Below are 22,926 nucleotides of genomic sequence, written 5' to 3' on the forward strand. Positions count from 1 at the left end.
ATTAGTGAGTCCATTGTTGGAGCTACCCCTAAGGGAGGCCCTGCTAATTCAGGCCAGTTATACCATCAAGTATTCACACAACTGGCTTTAACTGTGTGGCAGTTGAAGATATGATTCTCATGTGTTCTCGGACAGGGTGATTGAAACCAGGAAGTCTGTCTCTGCAAAATATTATAGGAAATACTGTTTCTAGGTGTGAGAATGGGCGGGGAAAAAAATGCAAGAAACTTCCTGTCTTCTACTGTTCTTCTAGAACTTGTATTATGGTTTAAATAGAAAGTTCAGGTGTTTGTACTCATCTTTTGTTTTTGCAGAAGAGGCTATGACTTTTACAGGAGAGCTACACCTTTTTAAAGGGTCACTTCGTGTTCCTCTTCGACCTCTAGACATAATAGATCTCAAGCTTCTCAGAGGCTGAAAGTGTCGGAACGGGGGGCTCTACCCTACAGATCTGCCTATCTGGTTTTTCATGAGGATATGGTCTATGAAACCATCTTTTCAGCCCAAGATGGTTTAGAAATTCCATTCAAAATCAGGGCATTGGGATTCCTGCTTCAAGTCAGAATCCATTCTCCGAGCAAGAGAGGTCTCCTCGCTTGCTGGATGTTGCTAGGTTTTTAAAGATTTATGTCAGAGCACCACTAATGTGCAAGATGACTCATGAACTTTTAGCCTTCTACAAATTCTTGTAAAACAGTGGCTGGTGTTTAAACATACTGTGGGCAGATGGATCTCTTCTGAATAACAGTTCTCTGTAGGACTGGGATACAAAAGAAGGAAAAGCTTAAAAGCGTTGAGGTTTATTGAAAGGGTAAATGTCCTAAACGAGGCTCCATACTCATGGTAACAATATCCTAGAGATTCAGAAAAAAGGATTAAAGCATTTGCCAAATTCTCAAAATTGCATGCGATTTTCTTGCAATAAATGCATGTCTATAAGGTAACATACAGGCACAAGTCTGTTCAGACAGACCATCTGATGGGTCTATGAATGACCATATATAAATGTAGGTGAGGCAATGTGGTGGGAAGGAACAAAAATTACAAACCCACCATCCATAAATCCCCCACATGAAAGCACATTTTGAAATGACCACTAACCTTGCCCTGGTAATACTAGCATCAGGGGAGTTATATACTCCCAATAATCTTCTTCCTACTACTCAGTATAGTTCTATACGGTGTCAGGCTCGGCTTGTGCAATGCCAGTGGACCAGTTACCAGACTTTATAGGTAGCAAACTTTCTTTCCTCACCTACATTAGACTACTGACTGGGTCTTAAAGAAGCTCCTAGATGGGCTACAGGACAATGTAGTGGTTCAGTAGTTCATTAGAGTAGTGAAAACAGACCACATTAGGGAGTAGCTGATATTTCCATTCTCCAAGCCAGATGTCAACAGAAGTCACTAGTGCAATCAAGTTCTACTGAAATATAAAGTATAATTCTATATATCTATATCTATAGATGCAGCATCTTTTTGAATGAAGCCATCAATTCAATTGTACAGATATAGGTGCCAGTAGACTTTTAGCATTTAAAAAGTGAAAAATAAAGTCACTACAAATTCCTGTCTACAACCCTTTATTAATTTAAACTTTTCTCCGAAAATACTGCTTGTTCCGGCCTTATTTATGCCCCATCACACTTAAAATGGCAGACATCATAATCATTACATGTATAATCTTTATCAATTGGGCATTTACCCGCTTGCCACCATAAAATGCATCTGGCTGGTACAAAGGATGTCCCATAAAAAGTATAGGAGGGCTCCTGATGACTCAACTTTTGAGCATAGGTAAAAATATAGTTCTTCTGCAGGAAGAGAGAAGCCACCTGCGAAAAAATCTCAACATAAAAATCTTCATCAAGTTTTTGACATAAGTTCAACTGTATATAGGTAGTATTCTTCCCTTTATTGTTGTAGATAGGGTGGTAAAATATTTTGATTGCAATAGAAGGTTGACAATACTTTACAGAGGAATTCAGAATTTGTCCGAATACCTTGTCCTGGTAAAGATTCAAGAAAGGATGCTTGCACTATAATGCATGTAGTTCTCTAATCCTCCTAGTAGAAGTGGTTGTCACTAAATATATTATCTTTAGTGTGAGCTACCTAAGTGGAACTTCAAAATGGACTTGACACCAAGGTTTCAAGGAAAACATTAAGGTCCCATGGAGCTTCCAAGGGCCTAATGGGATGTTGCATTCTCTTTACTGCATGAAAGAATCTTAATAGAAGAACATTTGATGCAGGTCATGTCCAACAGGACACTCAGAGTGGATACCTGTATAAACCTAATCATGGAAGAAAACATTCCTATAAGCTTGAGACAATCCTTTATAGAGTAATTTCTTCTGACTTGTATTCAGTATCTTGAGTAACCTCTCTGGATAAGGTCACCTTGACCTTGGATTTATCAATATAAAATCAGAGAAACCATTGACATTACAAAATTCCCTTTCTCTATAGCCTTGAGTATTACATCTTCTGACTCAATACTAAAAAGTGACACATTGATTGACCTGAAACCTTCTATTCTGTTATCTCATCAGAACATTGAACAGCCACAGTCTCTTGAGTTGCGAGTGTCCAAATACCTTGAAATTCTGACCCCTACTGTAACTTCTGGAAGTTACACTTTCCTAGTTGTGTATTTTTAGATATAAAGATTCCCATCTTTGCCTCTAGAGGAGCCAACATTTTGTCTTGATACACAATACCCCTAAACCGTCTTGAATATTGTTTGCAAGGACAAAATTTTCTTGTTTCCTTAAGGAACTGACTGGAATAAAGCAGCAGATCTTCACTAGATCAAGTTTGTCCCCAAAGAGTAATGAACTTCTTAAGTGTAGTAAGTCTGTTCTTCGACTTTGGATCTGCTACCCAAGATCTTAACCAAAAGGCTCTCCAGCTCCTACTGTATTTGTCACACAAATATGGATATCATGAGCAAAAGGTTTTGGGGTTTTTTTAAGCAAAAAAACAAAACAAAAACAAACCTCTTTTCTGTGCATCTTTAAATAAAGTATCCACCCAGATTCTCAGTGCTCTTGAAATTGAAGCCATTACTACTCCTGTTGTAATTGTTGTTCCTGCAAAATTATGCATTTTCTTGAAACATCTCAATCTTCCATTGGATCCCTTAAAAGTGCCACAATCATATAATGGTATGGTAGTTCGTGCTGATTAACTGGTCACTTAGAGGCTTCCTCATCTTGAAAGGTTACATACAATCCATCCTACTAGACTGCTTGTCCACTTGCTTTAAGTATCTCCTCTGTTAAAAATTGTAGCACTAAGAGAACCCTCAGTTTTCTTTGGATGTCCTAAAAAAATTAACCCTGACAGGATTGACCGCCTATGCCACCCTGTCTGTTGTAGCTGGGAACCAGCTGGGCTTACTTTGCCACCGTTCCCTTTTGTTATCCCAAATGCGCCCTCTTGCCGCAGTAGGAGGGGCTTACAAAGGCTGCCACCACTGGACTCCTTACCGGCATCCAGAACCAGGTTTCTTCTGGGTAGTTGACGCTGCTAGCGTACCTCGTTGCTGGTGTACCTGGCTGGTATCCCTGACCTCTCGCTATAGATCAGGGTTGCTGTGGATTGATCCCCCCTAGCCTACCTCACTGGCCAGGCTGCATAGGTAGCAGGCAGAGCGGTGGTACTGGAAAGCTTGGGTCCAAACCTCAGACAGCCGCAGAACGGATTTGTTTTAGGGTCTAATCTGCAGGTCACAGGAATACAGCAATATTGAAGATGTTTCCAAACAGGTCTTCGAAGCAAGATGTTTATTTGCTCACACTGGTTAGTGCTACCAGTGATCAGGTCAAATGTTGAAATCAGAAGAACAGTTTTAAAATACAAGCTAGTGCCTTTTATACATTTCAGACACAGGCTATTTTTTGCAAAAGGATGTACCCTATTTCCACAATCATGGATTTACATGCATTGCAAAGCTAACAAAATGTGCGCTTATTTATGAAATTCACTCTAGACAAAAGGCCACACAGTAACGACCCCCTGCTGGGCCTTTAGCCAGAGCAGACATCTGACACTTCATCACAAAACTTCCTTAGCACTTCCTGCTATCAGACTCCCTTCCACATATGCCTAATGCAACCTTACAAATCCCAAACAATGACACTTCCATACTAAGCACATCCCAATACACAAAAGACCTCCATCCACAAAGGTCTATTGTATCAGAAATAAGGCATCAGAAATAAGGCATATCCTATAGCAAGGTTAAACAAGAGACACATTTCTTCCCTTAGTCTCAGAAACTAAATATTTCCTTTAAATAAATTCATACCAAAAGTTATCAGTAATCCAGTCACACTAACCCTAAAATTAAATAAACACATGTAGAAACTTGGCAGGTGTTCTATATTGTAGACCCATAGCTTTAGAAACAAGTTCAAGTAAAACTGCTGTTTCCAAATAAAAGGGCCTTGACTTTTATTATTTCCCCTTTCAGAGAACCATTATATTCACGTAATGACTCATGGCATATCAGGTTATAAATGTGTGCGAGACCTGGTTCTTTTCATTCCTTGGCAAGCAGAGATCTTTTGTTGCAAATGCTTTCATCATCCAATTCATAAGACCTTTAAATTGGTCTGGAGGCTGGCCTAAATCTTCACTGGCCCGAGGTATACAATTAAAGCACAGGCTGGCTTCATAATCTGGTGCTAGTTCCATATCACACACCCACATACTTTATTGCACATTTGAGCAAGAGAGATGGACGAAGGAAGCAGAAGCCAGGTTTCATACCCGGTGAGGCGAATCCTTTTCCTGTATCTATTCCAGTGAGTTAACACATTTGTAATGGCTGCCATGCAGTCCTCCAAGGAAGTGGAAATTCACAGGTAATTAAAATGCTTTCATTTCTTTAGGACTATGGGTCTGTGTGTCAAGATGGTGGCATGTATAGGGGACAAGGAGGGACATCTTATGGGGGGAACTGGCAGGCTCAGAGCTCTCCTAGTTGGGAACACGTGGGTAAACTTGTAGAAATGATCGCATTTTTGGACATGGATGTATTTCCTAGCTAGCAGGTAGCAGCTGTCTTCGCAGAAGGACTATATTACGTCTACTTTTAAGGATAGATAAAAATAATGAACCCTCCCACACTTTTGACGGCAAAAGTTTTGTACCACCCAGATGCATTTGATGGACGGTAAGCGATTACAAATATACATGAAATGTTCATAGCCCTGAACTCCCTTTACTCAAAACAAAACACAAATTGTACACATTTCATACACATCACAAAACTGCATATGTGCTGCTGGCCAGGGCGTAAATGTAGTCACAGCAGTCCATACAACTGCCAGCAATACAGATGGCCCTGATCTAATGAAAGGAAAGGACAGCTTAAGGGAAGCTTCATGAAGAATTCACCAAGTAATATCATTAGAAAAGTTATAATAAAATGACTAATGTAATTCAGACAAATGTACCAGATTGTTACTAGTGCGATTAGTACTGTACCTGTTTGATTACAAACTGTGAACAGATGGGAGATTGTGGAGGGTGTGACGGGGGCTCCAGACATTTCTAGTTACATCCTCAGCTTTACACATTTGTAAATACACCTAACAGAGCTATACTAAAGAACCAGGAGAGGACAATACAAATTTACTTTAACCCCATACTGCAAGACAAGATCCACTTCCAAAGTTTCAGGTGTTTTTCTCACTCTCTCAATTTTTGGCTTTAGTATTATTAAAGTTCTATCACACTTGTGGTTTATCATATGTGAACGATCAATGCTCATGCTTGCAGACAACTACAAGTCAACCCTTTTAAAAGTAGCTTACATGACTGCTTTATTCATTCGGATTCCCATTGGCTGGGCGATTTTAAATAGGTTTTGGAGAAGCGCATTTGCAGCATCATAATTCCTTCGGTATAAACCAGCAGCCAATTATTTAGATCCCGTGTGCTTATCAGAGTCTGTCCTCTCATTTCTCTTGACCAGTCGGCAAACTGAGGATTGTATTCTACCTGTAAAGGGCCACAAGCAAAATCTTCATATCACTTGACACCCAACAAACCTTTATTGATGACAGTTAATGGATTAATGGTTGTAACAGACTAAACACAGTGCTCAAATTATGGTAATTTATATGATGCAAATATATTTCACACACATCCAATTGGAGGACTCAGGAACCATGGGGATGTGGCTGCTTTTGGTACAAATACTGCGTATGGCATCTTATACAATGGTAAACTGCCTAAACTATCTGACCCACAGCTGCTGTTACAGGGAAGTTCAGGAGTGGGATTTTGTGAATTTCTATGGCTTAATCTGTTCTGTGGTGGGGGCTAGACCTGTCTTGTAGTCAATTTCAGATTTTTCAGATTGTGTATCACTGGCCCACCCCTGCTTCTTCACCATTTTTGCTCATGTCAGATAAGGGAAGTAGTTCTACTGCCAAGACTGGTGCATATTTTTTACCAGTTGAAAATGTCAGTCCTATTTCCCTAGAGGACTGGCAGGGGGGGGGGGGTTGCAGTGAGGCTGTGGGCAGGCTGCTCTACACACATATGGGTGGTGCAGACAATCAGACAGAACTAGCTTCGTTTAAGTCATTAGAACACTATATATTGCAGAGCTTACACAGCTCTCAGCGTGTTTCTTTCCTCGTTCCCCTCACACCTTCAGATAAGTAACCTGTTCATACTGTTCAGAGTCTAAGAGGGCTCTTGAAGTCTTGTGTTTTACTGGCACTGTTTGGCCCTGAACTGAATAATCAGTCAGTTCACAGGAGAAAATCGCTCTTTTGTCCCCACCGATGATCCAAAGTTTAGAGGTCTTAGATTTCTGTCTTTTTCCTTTTTAGAGATCCTACTTCCTGAGGGTAATGCTCCATTCCGTTTGGACGGCAACAAAGAGGGAAACAAGTGTGGTCAGCTAAGTGAAGAGCCTTTAAACCAGAGGTGTCCAAATTCAGTCCACAAGGGCTACCAACAGTTCATGTTTTCAGGTAAATTATTCTATTTGGATGAATCAGTAATTATTCCACCTGTTTCTACAGACAGACATGAACTGTTGGTAGCTTTTGAGGACCGAGTTTGGACACCTCTGCTCTAAACCCTTCGAAAAACCAAATTGTGTGATGAGCACTGTCCAAGCAGGAAAACTTGTGGTGGTAGCAAACCACCTTCTCTTCTGGGATCAGTGTTTTATTACACTTCAGATCCCTGGGTGCCAGGAATAAGACCACGACTACATAATAGAGGTCTTGAAGTCCCCGTCTAAACTATTTTTGACCACCAATCTTTCAGGAAACTAGGGATTCCATTCAATCGTTAACTTCCTTGGGGGGTGGTCATTCCTGTCCCAGAAGAGTAAAAAATGTTTGTGTTTGACTCCAATATTTTCAGTGTCCAGAAACCAGACATAACGATCATTACTTACCTGGATAACCAGTTAATGAAATAAGGATAATAGATACTGGGCCTTGCTTTACATATGGACCTAGAGCAGTCTAAAATCTCTTGGATGTATCAACTACCGGAAATCCAACTTAATACCTGGTCAGCAAATGATCTTTCTAGGGCTGCTGTTGGACACCAGAAAAAGAGGGTATTCTTGCTGGAAGACTAGTTTCTCTCTTTACAGAAACTAGAATACACAAATGTGGCTGCTCTTTACACTTAAAAGGAAGACCTATCACAGAATCAGATATTTTAAAAACAATTCTCACACATAAATAATCAACATGAACACAGCCACAAAACCAGTTCAATCCAAGGGGTGTCTCATATTGTAGACAATATCGGCTAGTTTAGGATAACAAAACCTTCATTTGTTTCTTTGCTGACAAGCCCTGTCCTCAGAAGTATTACTTTTTAGTTATAGCTGTATTTAAAAAGGTAGGCAAGCCAATCAAAAATCATTACTAATTAGCTTCCACCTGTAATTAAGAGGTTATAACTGTGTATAGTTTAGATATACATTAACCAAAACAAAATATCAAAAGATTCTAAAATAGTTGAATAAAAATTGGAAAGCATATAGAGTATCTTTCAATAATTCATTCTGTTACAAACTGCAATTTGTTTACCATTTAAAAATATTGAACTTAAATTTGTCTCGTAAAATGCAAACTATTATTGTAGGACACTGCTGTTATACACTAATATATAGTTATATAAATTCAATTATGTCAGAATATTAAAACACACACACACACACACACACACACACACAAAATGAATAAACAGCCTACTACAGGATTGTGATTAATATCTTGTAGAATGGTTGTTTACCATCATTAGTTAGTATATGGAATAAAAAGCATATTAAATAATTACATTTTAAAAACCTAGATGTCCAGATCTAGTATAATACATCTGGGGTGGACCTAGTCCTATATGGGAGGAACATATGGGGGTAAATGTATCATAGTGCGGGTTGTACAAGTCGCCGGAAATCGGCGAGATGACAGCTTAAATTTAAAGTGGCGCTGCCTTGTGAAGGAAAGTTTCCCTTTACAAGGCAGCGGCGCTTTAAATTTAAGCTGTCATCTCGCCAATTTCCGGCGACTTGTACAACCCGCACTATGATGCATTTACCCCATGATGTTTATTTGGAAGGATGACTTAGATTCTGCTTCACAATTGATTTCTTATGTACAATCTCACCTTCCCTTGCTCTTAAAAGCCCATTAGTTTCCTGGCTGCTGTCCTCGCTATAGTAGATAACACTATATAAAGTTTCACATGTTATACAACGTATGACATTAGGTCTTTAATCGGATAGTTATCTATTTTTGCAGTAACAGCTGGTGTTTTGGATGTGTTCATGTTGATAATTTGTTTTATAATAAACAGATGTAAAATGATTGGATTCTGTGGTAGGACTTGGACTTGTTTTCCTTTTAAGTGTAAAGACAAAGTAGTTTTTCTAGTATATGTAACTTGATCAAGTTCACAAATTCTTTAGCATTTGTAGCTGCTCATACATAGAGAAGATGTAACCACCAGCGCTATCAGTAAAGAAATTGTCCATTTCTCTCTACAGAGACTAATAAGTCTATATAGGCTCTCAGAAGAATGTCTGTTACATTGTGCATGAAGGTCTTAGTGAAAATTGTCTCAACCTTCTAGAAGGTGCAGCTTCCACAGTTTGAGAACTTTCTAGATCAAAACTCATGGAAATGGAACAATTCAAACCATCATTAGTCCATCCAGTTTGTCCCCTCAAATGACAGATCAGTCTCTCATGAGCTGGCTAAGGATCCACAACCTCAACATGGGTCGTCTCTGCCATTTGGGACTGGACAATTGTGACATCGGATGTCAGCCATCCGGAGTCATCTGCAGGGCCTTTGGTGTCAAGAGGCGTCAATGCTAACCATAATTCTTCTAGAACAGAGCAGTGTAATATGCACCAGAGGACAAAATCTTCTATAAGGAGCAAAGAAAGGCCATACAAATTCAGTCAGCCAATGGCACAGCAGTGGCATACACCAACCATAAGGGAGGCCACAAGACCTCCCTGGCGATGAATTAAACAAAATGTTGTGGCAATCTCAGCCGTGTTCATACCAGGAGTGGAGAACTGGGAAGAGTCTCGGCAGTCGTGCCCTACACACCAGAGAATGATAGTCATACAGAAGGGTTTCTACAGATCGTGGACAAATGGGGTCTTGAATCAAGGAAAAAGGTATCCAAAGGCATTTTTAGTAGATGCCATGTTGGTGGCTTTAAATTTTCATCCAATTTACCCGTTTCCTCTGGTAGGAATACTTCCATGGGTTGCTAAAGAAAAAAAGGAAATATTTCAAAATTCTCAAAATGGGGCAGCGTTCCTCTAGGAACGTTCATTAAGATGGGACCTGTTAAGTCAGTCTGTTTTTTCATCAAAAATTATTTTAGCTTAAAGGCAAGTGTTTCCGACAGTGTGATTAAGACTATGCTTAAGAAAGCCTCTTTAGGCTACAAAAAGTATAGAATATTTATTAGTGTGAGAAAAAGGGGTTTTCCACCTCCTTCATATTAGCCTTCTGTCCTCGCAGAAAGATCTGGAGAGTGGTTTAAACCTTTGTTCTTTAAAAGGTTCAGATCTCAGCCAAGTCGTTCTTTAGAACAGGCTGGTACTGTTGCCAGAAGTAGATTTTTGTTTGCAGGAAGTGCTGCATGTGCAACTTTCATACATTCCTCTTGCAGCTCCTTGGAACATAAACTTAGATTTGTCTGCCTTACAGTATGCCCTTTTTGAGTCGAAGTTGACATTTCTAACATGGAATACAACTTTTCTTAAAGCAAGTCTTGCACATCTCCATTTATAATTGTTTTCATGAAGACAGGGCTGTTCTACCAAAAAAGCCATCATTTCAGCCCAAGGTAGTGTCCAGTTTCCACCTCAAATCAGAATACTTTCACTGTTAACTTAGGTCATAGTAACACACACACACACACACATTGTATCTTCCCTTTACACAGAAGCACAGTGTCTATTTTCCCTTTGTTTTATTACTAGTTATTTTAATTGAAATATTGAACACTACTTACAGTTCTGCCACTTTGTAAAATCTTCTCTGGCGGGGCAACTCTCCCTGTAAACTTCAGAAGTTTGGTGTCAAAGTTTAGGCCCCAGTCCCGCAGCTCTTTTTGAACACTATCATCCCTGAAGAACAAATACAACACATGAACCCCTATTGTGTTTACACAGTACCCGACATTGTAGGAGGCTTCAGAAGCTGACTTGTTGATGGATTGTGGTTGGAGTGCTTACCATATGTGTGTAGAAATTGCACATGTACAGTTTGTTTTAAAAAGGCAAGAAAAGTCCCTATATCTTAACTAGAGCAAGATTTGCATCTGTGCAAGTTAGGATGTGGCTGCTTGAGTAGGTCAATCCACACAACAGCTCTCCTTAGAGGCCTGAGCAGTAGTACAAAATGGTTCACTAATTTAGCTGCTGTCAGGGACCTTGTCTATTAAATAAACCAAACACCTGCCAGTGAGTAACACCAGGGGGTAAATGTATCAAGGTCCGATTTTGCAAATCCAGCGATTTTCTCGGGAGAGTTGAAACTCAGATGTATAAAGCTGAGATTTAGTGCAAAATCGCCAGAGTTGCACTTCTGGCAAAATCGCAATTTGCAAAATCGCCACAGATGAAACTCCTGACTGTTTGCCACTGCAGCTATACAAGTCTCAAATGTATGAAGCTGCGATTAAGCAAACTCAGGAGAGTTTTTGCTTTCAAACACGCCAGATACAACACGCTGCTTGCTAGCAGCGTGTTGTATAAACACATCACTGTTACACTGCCTGTCAGTGTAAAAACTTTAAAGAATAGATTAAAAGTATAGAAAAAAAAAAAAAGCGTGGGGTCCCCCCTTTATTCATGCTTAACCCTAGTGTTGCCCGACTGCTGCTGGTTCCGTGAAAATCGGGGAAACATTTTGCGTGGGGTCCCCCTGATTTTCACTTAACCAGCACTAGGCAAACGAGCCTGGGTTGGAGGCACTATAGCAGGGGGAGCACGCGGCAAGGGGTCCCCCTGCCATAATGACTAATCAACCCCAGGCTGATCAGCTCTGGGCTGGATTCCCTAGGGAGTGGGTTCTGCCGAAAAAAAGCGAGCGCCCCCCCCCCCCCCCCCCTAGAGACACCCAGCCCAGTGCTGATAGCACTAGGGCTCTTCCAAATGAAGTTCATTGCGTAGCGGAGTTCCTAGGAGCTAGGAGCTGTTTGTGGCAGCCCCTCCCATTTGTTATTTTTCTGCAATCAAGACAGAAGATTCATGGGATGTACAAATATGAGCCCATCCTGGGTGAAGAATTGAACAGATTACAAGCCAGGACATTTGGAAGTACAAATAACTTTGGGACAGGGGCAAGCCGGACTTTGGATACAAATTTATTTTGGACTTGGTTTACAGCCATTTTGGATTGAAAGCTGCTGACAAAAGGTGAAAACTTCATTGGTGAGTATCAGGGAATTTATTAAATTAAAAAGAATATGGTGTAAATGAGGGTGTTTATTGTGGGTTTATTATTTTTAATAAGTCCTAGTGGTTTTAATGAGGGTGTGGTGGTTTTGTAAACATTTTCTTTTGTGGAGCTACAGGTCCCAGCCAGCACTGGGTGTTAGGGCATGTTGGCACTTGTGGTTCTCTAAGTGCCAACATGCCCTGGCTGCCGTGGGTATGCTGGTGCTTGTAGTTTATACAAGTAGCAGCATGGCCACAATATTTTGGGCAACCTGACTGTCTGGGACTTGTAGTTCCACCAAACAAAATGGCGTCTGTTTTTTTTAACCATATATGCACCATTACCCTACACCCACCGCCCAGGGGTGTAGGAAGAGCCCTAGTGCCATCAGCACTGGGCTGGGTGTCCCTAGGGGGGAAGGGAGGGGGGCGCTCGTTTTTTTTCGGCGGACCCCTCTCCCTAGGAAATCCAGCCCAGCGCTGAACAGCTTGGGGTTGGTTAGTCATTATGGCAGGGGGACCCCTGCCGTGTGTCCCCCCTGCTATAGTGCCGCTAATCCCGGCTGGTGTGCCTAGTGCTGGTTAAGTGAAAACCGGGGGGGACCCCACGCAAATTTATTCCCCGATTTTCACGGAACCAACAGTAGTCAGGCAGCACTAAGGTTAAGCATGAATAGAGGGGGGACCCCAAGCTTTTTTTTTTTTTTTTAAACTTATCTATTCTTTACAGTTTTTACAGCTGCCGGAGCTCAGGCAGCGTAACAATGATTTGTATATAGCTTGCTGCTACAACACAGGAGAGTTTGCCAAATACGGGAGTGTTTGAAATCGCTGGAAATCGCTGGAAATCGCCGGAGAAGATCAGAGTAAAAATCGCAGCTTCATACATTTGATGAGTTTGGGACTAAAATTGCAGGTCAACACCCGCGATTTTAACATGCTGGAAAAATCGGACCTTGATACATTTACCCCCAGGAGTCCACTTTATTCAAACTTTAAATACTGATGGCAATTTAAAAAAAATCAAAATTAACCTGCTTACTTGTGGATATAGTTTAAAAATCTCCCCAATTGTTGTTCCCTCTGATCTGGCGGCAAGCGAGTATGAACTGCAAGATCTTTCATGACGTTAAAGTCACTTCTCATTCTGTCAGTTAAACCTTTTTCAAAGGGGAGACAAAAATTGTTAAGGAAGAAAAACTTGTTTCGTAGATTTTTCTAGAGCAGCTTTTCAAAGTAGGGTTCATCTTATATGGCCACTGACATGGCAATCAAAAGAAATATACATAAACCTAAAATAAAAGCAGAATGGTGGATGACTCTTACCTATTAAAAAAACACAATGTAGGCTAGAAAAACAAATCTTTATGACCACAGTGGCTTGTGGGAGATAGGAGGAAAAGCTCCTATTTACCTTGTGTTCAAGCACCCATACTTTCTGCAATTCTAAAAGGCTCAAAGTATATGGAGCCCAAGAGCAGGGCACCATATGCATGGCCAAATTGAGGCTACAAGTCAGTCTTTAAGGGCTGAAAATAGCCTGCTAGATGACAGCTGGAAAGACTTGTTACAACTGGTTGCTCAAAAACTCATGTTTCTGAGGACATTGTTCTTAGACCCTCACTCCAATGGACAACACAAAGTCAACATTTGACCAAAAGTATTATACAGCGTTTACTACATTACTAGTCTTGCTATAAACCTCTATCAACTTTGAATATGCAACACTGTAAAACATGGTTCACATGCACTTTACATAACTTTTTTTTTTAGATACTAATATTTCAATGTTTCTTAAAGTCATTTATGTCATGACACGAGAATTTTGATTTTTTTGCATTTTTTCAGATTTAACCAATCTGATGGATCTTTCTTTAAACAGAATGGTTTATATGACAAATATTTAAAAATGGCAAACTATATCCCAATATTTTAAGATTGCCATCAAGTTATCTGTTAATTCTCTTTCCTCGAAGGACTCCTTGGCAGACAACTAAAATGGGCTTTTTGTACTTCCCCTAAAATCTTTCACTTAATACAGTTGGGGACACTGCTCACAGTGGTGTATAGAGGGCACTATGTAGAGTATGGCAGTAAAAGTCTGTCAAGCCTGTTCCCCTCCCATCTATGCACCATCCAGCTATCATAAATCAGTTTATTTAATTAAGAAAGCCACAAGAGAGGGCAAACGCAATCAACAGAACAAACCGAACTGTCAGAACAAGGGGTGGGAGCACAGTGTTCTCCAACCATGTTAAGTGAAAGATTTTACGGTAAGTACAAAAATCCCATTTTCACTTTAACCAATAGTTGGAGGACACTGCTCAACGTGCTTCGTGGCCGGTCCAGCCACGTTGTCGAGCCTCATACAATACTAAGAGAACATCTGTTTTCCGTCTAGATGACGTACGATCTACATAAATGCACATAGCTCGGACCATGTACAACAACGGGCTCGAACTCTGACTGTTGTAGGACAAATCCTAGGGCAACGCAGGAATAATCATCTCTTGGTTAATAGGAAATTTAGAAACCACTTTAGGCTGAAATGAGAGTAAAGTGCGTAAAACCACCATCATGAAATAGCAGAAAAGGCAAAAGACAAGAAATTGTCTAAATCAGATACCCGTCTAGCTAGAGCAATAGCCAGTAAAATAGAAACATTCCAAGTGAGAAGTTTCAGAGAAGCAGACTCTAGAGGTTCAAACTGTGACTTCTGCAGCACCAAAAGAACCAAATTTAGGTCCCAAGGAGCGTCCAGATGAAAAAAAGGAAGTTGGACACCTCAAATCAAGTAAAGCCAAACGCTTCTGAAAATACACTGAGAGCCAAGACCTGAACTTTAAGGAATCCCAGATAAAGACTTTTGTCCAGATCATCTTGCAAGAAGGCCAGCAACCTACCCACACGAAAAGAAGAAATGGAAACCTCCTTTTCGCACCATTTCCCATAAGACTTCCAAATACGATAATTATTGGAAGATGAGGGCTTCCTAGCCTGGAGCATAGTCCGAACACTATCCGAAAAACAGATAGTCTTCGTATTAAGGTTTCAACATTCATGCTGTCAAACTTAAGCAAGCGAGGTCTTGATGAAAGGACGGCCCCTGATTAAGGAGAACCTCCCTAAGAGGCAGTCGCCAAGGAGGACTTACGGACATAGCTAGAAGATCCGCATACCAAGATCTTCTCTGCCAATCCAGAGCCAGAAGAACCAGTGGAATTTTTCTGATCTTATCTTTTTCAGTACCCAGGGTAGCATCAGAATTAGAGGGAAGACGTACCCCAGCCCAAAGCTCCACGGAACGGCCATGGCATCTATCATTTTGCTTTATAAAGCAACTCCTAATCTTCCTCAGTGTCTGAGTAAACTTCGAAGCGGCTTCTAAAAAATATAAAATCAATACAACCACTACCACTAGGGTGGGAATATTTAGGGTTATTTTCTTTGAGGAAAGAAAATCAACAGATAAATATATATTTTTAGGGTGGGCCAAAAATAGCAACACCACATTTAATGGAAAATTATTATTTATTGATCCCTAGTCTGAAGGATGCTTCATTCAAAACAGATTGAGTCACTGGGGTCACGTTCAACATATAATGTTTTGTAAAGGTGAGGATTGTAGACCATCCTGCACTTTACAACATTTCTCTTGAAGATACTTGAGCTATCCGATCCAAAGACATTGCCACTGCTCATGTGCCTTTATAATCTTGGGTACCTGAAGACCTCATATGCCTGTATCAGATACATCTTGCAAGGGTATGTTGATGGATCATGCCCCTGTAGTAACAAAGAGCTGATCAATTTCTACCACTTTCTTTGTTCTCTGCAGATATATGGAAATTGGTCTCAGCACAGTGTATAAAGGGGACACTGCTCACCTTGGGGTATAGAGGGCACTGTGGGAGTAATGGCACTAAAAACTTGTCTAGCCTGCTCCCCTCCCATCTATTCCCCCTCCAGCAGGAAGCACTCAGTTTATTTAATTAACAAAGCCGCAAGAGGGCAAAACACAACAGAATACTTAACAGAACTGTCAGAACAAATAAAAAGGGTGAGAGCGCAGTGTCCCTCAACTGTGTTGAAAAATATTTTACGGTAAGTACAAAAATCTTGTTTTCTCTTGCACATACAGTTGGGATCACTGCTCATCTTGAGGAAGTTCCAAAGCTGCCCCTAGGGGTGGGTACACAGAGTGAGCTGCATGTAACACTTTACATTTACCTGTGTTTTTGGATGCAGAGACGTGGAGGCAGTAAATTCTGGTAAACTTATGTACGGAAGACCAGGTAGCCACTCTACACAACTGCTTAAACAAGGCCCAATGCCGCATTGTTTGAGATGTGTTTACTGACCTGGTAGAATGAGCTGTGAGGCCATCAGGAATCAGAGAACCCTCCAACAGATAAGCCTGACGAATAGTTGCCGTAATCCAGCTAGCTACTGTTTGTTAAGTGGCTGGCCAGCCACGATTATTACCATCATAGCACAGTATGAGAGCGACAGCCTTCCTAATGGAAGCTATACGGTCCACATAGATCTGCAAGGCTCTAATCATATCCAGAGCTAGAACCGAACTCTGACTACTGGATGGAGAATCCTGAGACAATGCAGGAACAACAATATCCTGATTAATATGAAAGAGACTACTTTTGGCTGAAAAGATGGCTTGGCACGCTAAACAGCCCTGTCGATACTGAAAATTAGAAAAGGAGAACGGCAAAACAGACAACTCATTGACCATTTTCTCAGCTAGGCGTGTGACTAAGAACGAAACCTTTCACACAAGAAGTTTCAAGATAGAGGCTCCAATGGTTCAAACGGTGACTTCTGTAAAGCTGTTTACACCAAGTTGAGGTCCCATAGAGCCACCAGAAGAACAAAAGGTGGTTGAACTTTAAGAACCCCCTGAAGAAACATCTGAACATCTGGCATCAGGACCAGCCTCCTTTGGAAATGAACAAAGCCGAAACCTGAGCCTTTGTCCAAACCTTCCTGCAGGAAGCAGTCGTTACTCGATTAATCTTGGACCGATCGATACCTGCTTTCCATATACAATGGTAGTTCCTAGAAGATGTGGATTTCCGAGCTTTGACGATCGCCTCCAAGAATCAAGGATTCAACCACCAAGCCATCAAAAGGTAGCTATGCTAAGTTCTCATGGAAAAACAGAGCCTGGCTGCGAAAATCTTCCAAGAAGAAAAACGCCAAGGAGGAGAAATGCTTTTGGTTAAGAAGATCTGCGTACAAAGATCTTCTCGGCCAGTCTGGTGGCAAAAGAATTATTGCACCCCTTTTGAATCTGATTTTTTTCAAGATCAGAGGCAAAATTTGATTTGGAGTAAATAGATACACTAGACAACCTCCAGGGCATCATCATGACGTCCACCAAAAACACCTGAGGATCTCTTGTTTTGGCACAATACCTGTCCACCTTGTGGTTCAGCTGAGAGGCCATTATGTAGATCTCCGGCTGACCCCACTTCTGAACAATCTGGGCGAACACATCCGAATGTAGGGACCATTCCCCCAGGTATATGGCATGTCGACTGAGGTAATCGGCTTTTCAATTGTTCACCCCTAGTATGAGGACCGCTGAAGTGACAGGAACCTGCTGTGCAGCCCAAGTTATGATCTTGGCAATTTCTCTCATGGCCAAGGATCAAAAAATAAAAAAATGTATTTCCATTTGGCGAAGATTTTGCTTTGGAAGGATTGTGAATGAAATCGAGCAAACTGTACTGCCGTGAAACAGGACATCATACGTCCCATCAGCTTCATACATTGAAGGATGGATACGCACTAGAGGGACAGCAAGACCTTTACTTGGAGTTTAATCTTCTGCATCTTGCCTGGAGGTAGAAAGACCCTCTGGCATCTTGTGTCAAACAAAAAACTTAAGACCATCAGATGAGTAGGAACCAGATTGGACTTCTTGACATTGATTACCCAACCACAGGAATGAAATATCTTTGCCGTTAGGTCCAGATGATTCCGAATGCGAGCGGCTGAATCTGCTTTGATCAAAAGATCGTCCAGATATGGCAAGACAGTCAACCTTGTTGACGTAAACTTGCCATCATGGCTGCCATCACCTTCGTGAATACCCTTGGTGCTGCGACCAGCCCAAACGGGAGCGCTCTTAATTGGAAGTGGCACTGGTTCACCGACAAATTGGAGGAGACTGTGGTGAATGGCCCATATGGGAATATGAAGATAAGCATCCTTGATATCCAATGATGCTAGAAACTCGTTCTTTCCCATTGAATTGATAACCAACCAGATGGATTCCATCTGAAAACTGGGTATCCTCAAGTGAGAGATTTTAGATTCAGAATGGGACGAAGAGAGATCTCATTTCTGTACCAGAAAGAGGTGGGAGTAATAACCCAACCCCCATTGCTCCTCTGGAACAATGACTGCTGCTGCTACAAAGGACTGAATGGCCCCCAGAAGTGTCACTCTCCTGGTCTCGGCTCTTTCTAAAGGAGTGGACAGAAAATGCTGTGGAGGCGTTCCTTAGAGGTCCATCCTGTACCCTCTGTCCACCACTACCCTCACCTAGTTGTCTGTGGTAGAACTGAACAACTGATCCCGAATGATTAGCAGTCAAAGCTCCCACCACTGAAGTTCCCAGTGAGGGGTGTAGGTAGTCATGTTTGTCAGTCTGCTTGGCACCAGTACATCGTCCCGTCCAAGCCTGTCTACCTCTCTGAGTTGCCCATCCCCCACAGGGAAGAACACTGATCCCCTCCATGAGGCACACTTTGTTTGCACAACAAAACGAAAGGAGTGAAATCTTGTGCCCTTTGTTTTGGGAACGGCCTCCGGCAGAAGTGAACTCTTACCTCATGGCCTGGGAGATTAACTTTTCCAAGGCTGGGCCAAATAAGGAGGAATCATCATAAGGCAGGGCCTCCAGAGCTTTCTTGGATTCGGCGCCCGCCTCCCAAGATGGAAACCAGAGGGTGCATTTGGTCGCCACCACTAATGAGGAAGTCCTGGATATATCCTGACATGCGTCCAAAACTGCATCCCCCAGGAAATCAGGAGCATCTTTAATAATTCGGATCTGGCCATACCAGATTGAAACCCACCACACATTTCCACAGCTTTAACCAATGACACCACTGCCATAATAGGAAGGAGGGAAAGCACCAGACGCTAAATAAATGGATTTTAAACAACTTCATGTCTCCTGTCCATGCAGTCTTTCAAATCTGCAGCACTAGGAAGAGGAATAATGGTTGCCTTAGCCAAATGCACGATAGGAGCATCCACGCTTGGTTGTGTCTCCCATGACGAAAACTTCTGTACTGGAAAGGGGTAATACAGGCGATACCTTATTGGTATCTGAAATTGGCTATCTGGTTTGGCCAGTCTCCTGGCAGATTTCTGACAATTGAGTAGAGGATTGAAAATACACTGCTCTTTTCTTTACCCTTTAAGCAGGGAACACTGTGGTGCTGCATGTTCAATGTCTGCGATAGTTTAACCGCACAATCAGATCTTCCACCCACTGCCCACTGGAGAGATCCTCTTCCCAGGCAGACAAAACCTCAGTATCAGATTCTTACAATTCTTAGAATGTCACTGTCCTCCTGAAAGGACGGATCTGTACCAAAGTCCCCAATGAGTCTGGGCCAGATGTTTACGCCATCTACCAGCAGATGGCTGCAACATTTTCTCAAGAGAGAAAAATACCCTGACCAAATTGTGGACAGATCTTTCTGGATTTTGCACCCAGGCAGGTCCTCGGGATTCCGCTGAGGCGTCTAAAAGTCACTGCATTGCCTGTCCCAAAGGAAGGGCATCTGTGGACTGTGTTCCTTGAGAAACGGTAGGAAAAACAACAGCACCTACCATTTCAGAACATGCAGCATCTCTTGAGATCCTCAATGGACAATGCCAGTTCTCTAGCCCAGGCCAGTATACATCAGCGGGGTCCCCAGATGAACACTGACTCTCACAGGTCATGCAGAGACCATTCAGGTCTGACATCTCACCAGGAATTTTGGATTGGCACCTGGAACAGGCGAGATACGTTACTGAACCGTTTCCAACAGTTTTGAACCTGGAACTTGTTCCTCTTTCTGACATGATGAATAGATACACTGCAGAAAACAGTCCAACACAGAGTGATATACAGTAAACACAATCTATGTATGGTCTGCGAGGTAATACCACTAATTACGTGAATATATTAGGGTGTAGTGACTATGCAGGAACCCACTTCACTTATGACGAGAGTAGTACAGAAGAATAAAATATGCAGAGACAGTAACAGTCACTATCAGAAAGCACTGTCTAACAAATGTGCATGCTTATAAATTAGATACATAAATATATCTAATGGTTCCTCCCCTGGGTAATCTGTGCAGATTTTAAAAGACTGACAGAGCTTTAATGTCAGTTAGAAAAATGCCAGGGGAAACCGTAAGGAATACACCTACAATGAAGCGCCTCCTTCCCCTTAGTCAGCTTCACAAAATGGTGCCTGTATACTGAAAAACTGGTGGGAGCTGTAATAACAGTTCCTTACCAGTAAGCTTGACCCTGCTACCTGCATGTCCAGTCGCTGTCTGTGTCCTCAACGGTGTCACAGGAACAGGTGCGGGTTTAGACTGCCGGCAGTACAGTCTCCGCTGCGCAAGAGGAGACTGGTGCTGCAGCTGCGGCTCCCGGCGCAGCCCGAACTCATACTGCCCTGGACAAGAGCTGGGTTCCTGGACACTATTATAGTGTCAGGTAAGTCCACACTACCTTGGGGGGCAGCACTAAAGCGCTGTCAGCGCTCTCCCTGAGTACGGCCACGGCATTCACAAAACGAATGCCGCAATGAGGCTAAAAATAAACCTTTTTAAGTAAATACTAAGACTAGACTAAAAATGTGCCTTACGCGTTAGGCACTTAAAAAAAACTGAGAGCTTCCTGCTGGAGGGGGGATATAGGGGAGGGAAATCGGCTAGACAAGTTTTTTTGCCATTACTTCCACAGCGATCTCTATACCCCAAGGTGAGCAGTGTCCCCCAACTGTATGTGCAAGAGAAATTAAGAATTTTGATTCCTACCTTGAAGACTTTAAATTACTTGATTAGAGACTCCCATAATTTCCACCTCATCAATGAAAGTGTCCTCAGGACGCAACACAAACCATGATCGCACAGATGGAATTTCCAGGATTGTTAAAAAGCATCTATACCCTCTGCTCTGGAACTATGATTGGGGGGAGGGGGGGGGGGGTTTAGGGAAGAAAAAAAAAAAAAGATAAAAAAAAAGATAAAAAGCCTCCGTTTGGGGTAAAGCTATTTGGGGTAGACTATACCTCTGGTGTTCTGGCTACAGACACCATTCTCCTGGTTAATCGGATAGCGGCTGAGTTGATACACTACATTTTTCTTTCCAGCTATATGAAGGGCTGATCGAGAACCTAAGTTGCTCTCTGACAAGACCATGATCAGTGTTAGCTGTTAGTGTTAGATAACTGTGCTTCTGGTACCTCCCTGTTTACTTCAAAAAATGCTACTACGGTCTAGTTCTCCGAGAACAACATGAGGTGTATGGTCTAAAATAAGCAAAGTAAATTATGGCTTTCCAAACAACTCACATTTCCAGGACCATTATATGTAGCAGTCTGCTGCGTTGACTACAGGGACCTTGTACGGTTTCTGTCCCCATCCCTCAAAGCTGGAATCTGTTGTCAGTATAACAGTCTCGTTCTGAGATGGATGTTACATGGATTCTCTTCATGAGTTCTTTCCACAAGTTGAAAGATTTTCTGACTCCTCTATTATCTCGATTTCTTGGTACAGAAACTCGTCTGTGACCCCCAATATCTGAGCAATACTAATTGCAGGGTTCTCATGAGTTAGCTTACCCATGGTATAACACCTATTGTGGATGTGAACATACCTAGAAAAAATATCTTCTTATTGAAGACTTTCGTTTCGTCAACTATTCTACCTTGTTCATTCTTTCCTTTGAAAGAGGCTGTCTATATATGGACCTAGCAACTGTAACAGTTGTAGTATCAAAGTTACTTTCTTTTGATGATCCATTTGTGACTCTGTAGGAAGTCCATTTCTATGTCTGTTCTTGGTGGAGACATTTTCTGTGACTATCACCTAAATATAAGTTTCTTTTCCTGCCTATGCTTAGCAGAGTAGGAAATTAACCTATTTGTTATTGCTGTCAGTTAAATCCCTTACTCCGAATCCATTGGGGAAAACTGGATAAACCAGGTGCAAGGCACTTAAATTAATAAGTGCTCTATATTTAAAAATGCTCCCCTTCTACATTCCCACCCTGCAGGGAACTTGGTTATTTCCTTTAGCCGAGAAATTCTCTTTGCTCCAGAGGGGACGAAAAGGCCGCTTAGGAATATTAATCCCATACTACCTGTCGGGCGATAATCAAGATTATCCCCGGAAAGAAACCATCAAAAGAAAGTTTGGCTAAATAATTTTTAGAAAGTGGGTCTGCCGCTCAAGGATACAGCCAGAGGGCACTTCTGTCTACCACTGTCGAGGCCATTCTCTGGACGAAAAGTCTTATTGTGGTCTACAATGCCTTACAAAAGTAAACCAACTTTTCATAACCACAATACTTTTGCATAAATAATCTATTAACTTTCCCTTGAGACTTGGACTACTGCCAACTCCAATTTAATTGCAGTGTCAGAAATAGTGTGAAGAGTCAAACCATTTTTTTGACTTTCCTATCCATTGAGTATTTCAAACAGACCCACATTTTCCAATGAATGGTTTTAATCTAGAGAGTTTGACTAGAGGAATGGAATCCCAGTTAGTAGCTTCACTATCCAGGAAGGAATACATACAAAGCAGATCTTAAAATTGAATCTTATTACACAGGTCACATTTTTTTTCTATTGATGAACTCGTTAATAATAAGTGAAATAGAAAAACTCTGCACTTATGCTGATGACCCTAAAAAAT

The 22,926-nt window shown here is 41.6% G+C and overlaps 1 protein-coding gene across 1 annotated transcript in view; it reads right to left on the bottom strand.

The window, feature by feature from the left end:
• Positions 1-22,926, bottom strand: part of LOC142140610 (piwi-like protein 1) — a 228,542-nt gene that overhangs the window by 23,369 nt on the left and 182,247 nt on the right. The window contains 4 exon segments of the mRNA XM_075198311.1: positions 5,829-5,919; positions 5,922-6,015; positions 10,537-10,651; positions 13,008-13,125. Coding sequence (XP_075054412.1) covers positions 5,829-5,919; positions 5,922-6,015; positions 10,537-10,651; positions 13,008-13,125 — 418 coding nt within the window.

This window comes from Mixophyes fleayi, chromosome 2, assembly GCF_038048845.1.
Source record: "Mixophyes fleayi isolate aMixFle1 chromosome 2, aMixFle1.hap1, whole genome shotgun sequence".
NCBI lineage: Eukaryota > Metazoa > Chordata > Amphibia > Anura > Limnodynastidae > Mixophyes > Mixophyes fleayi.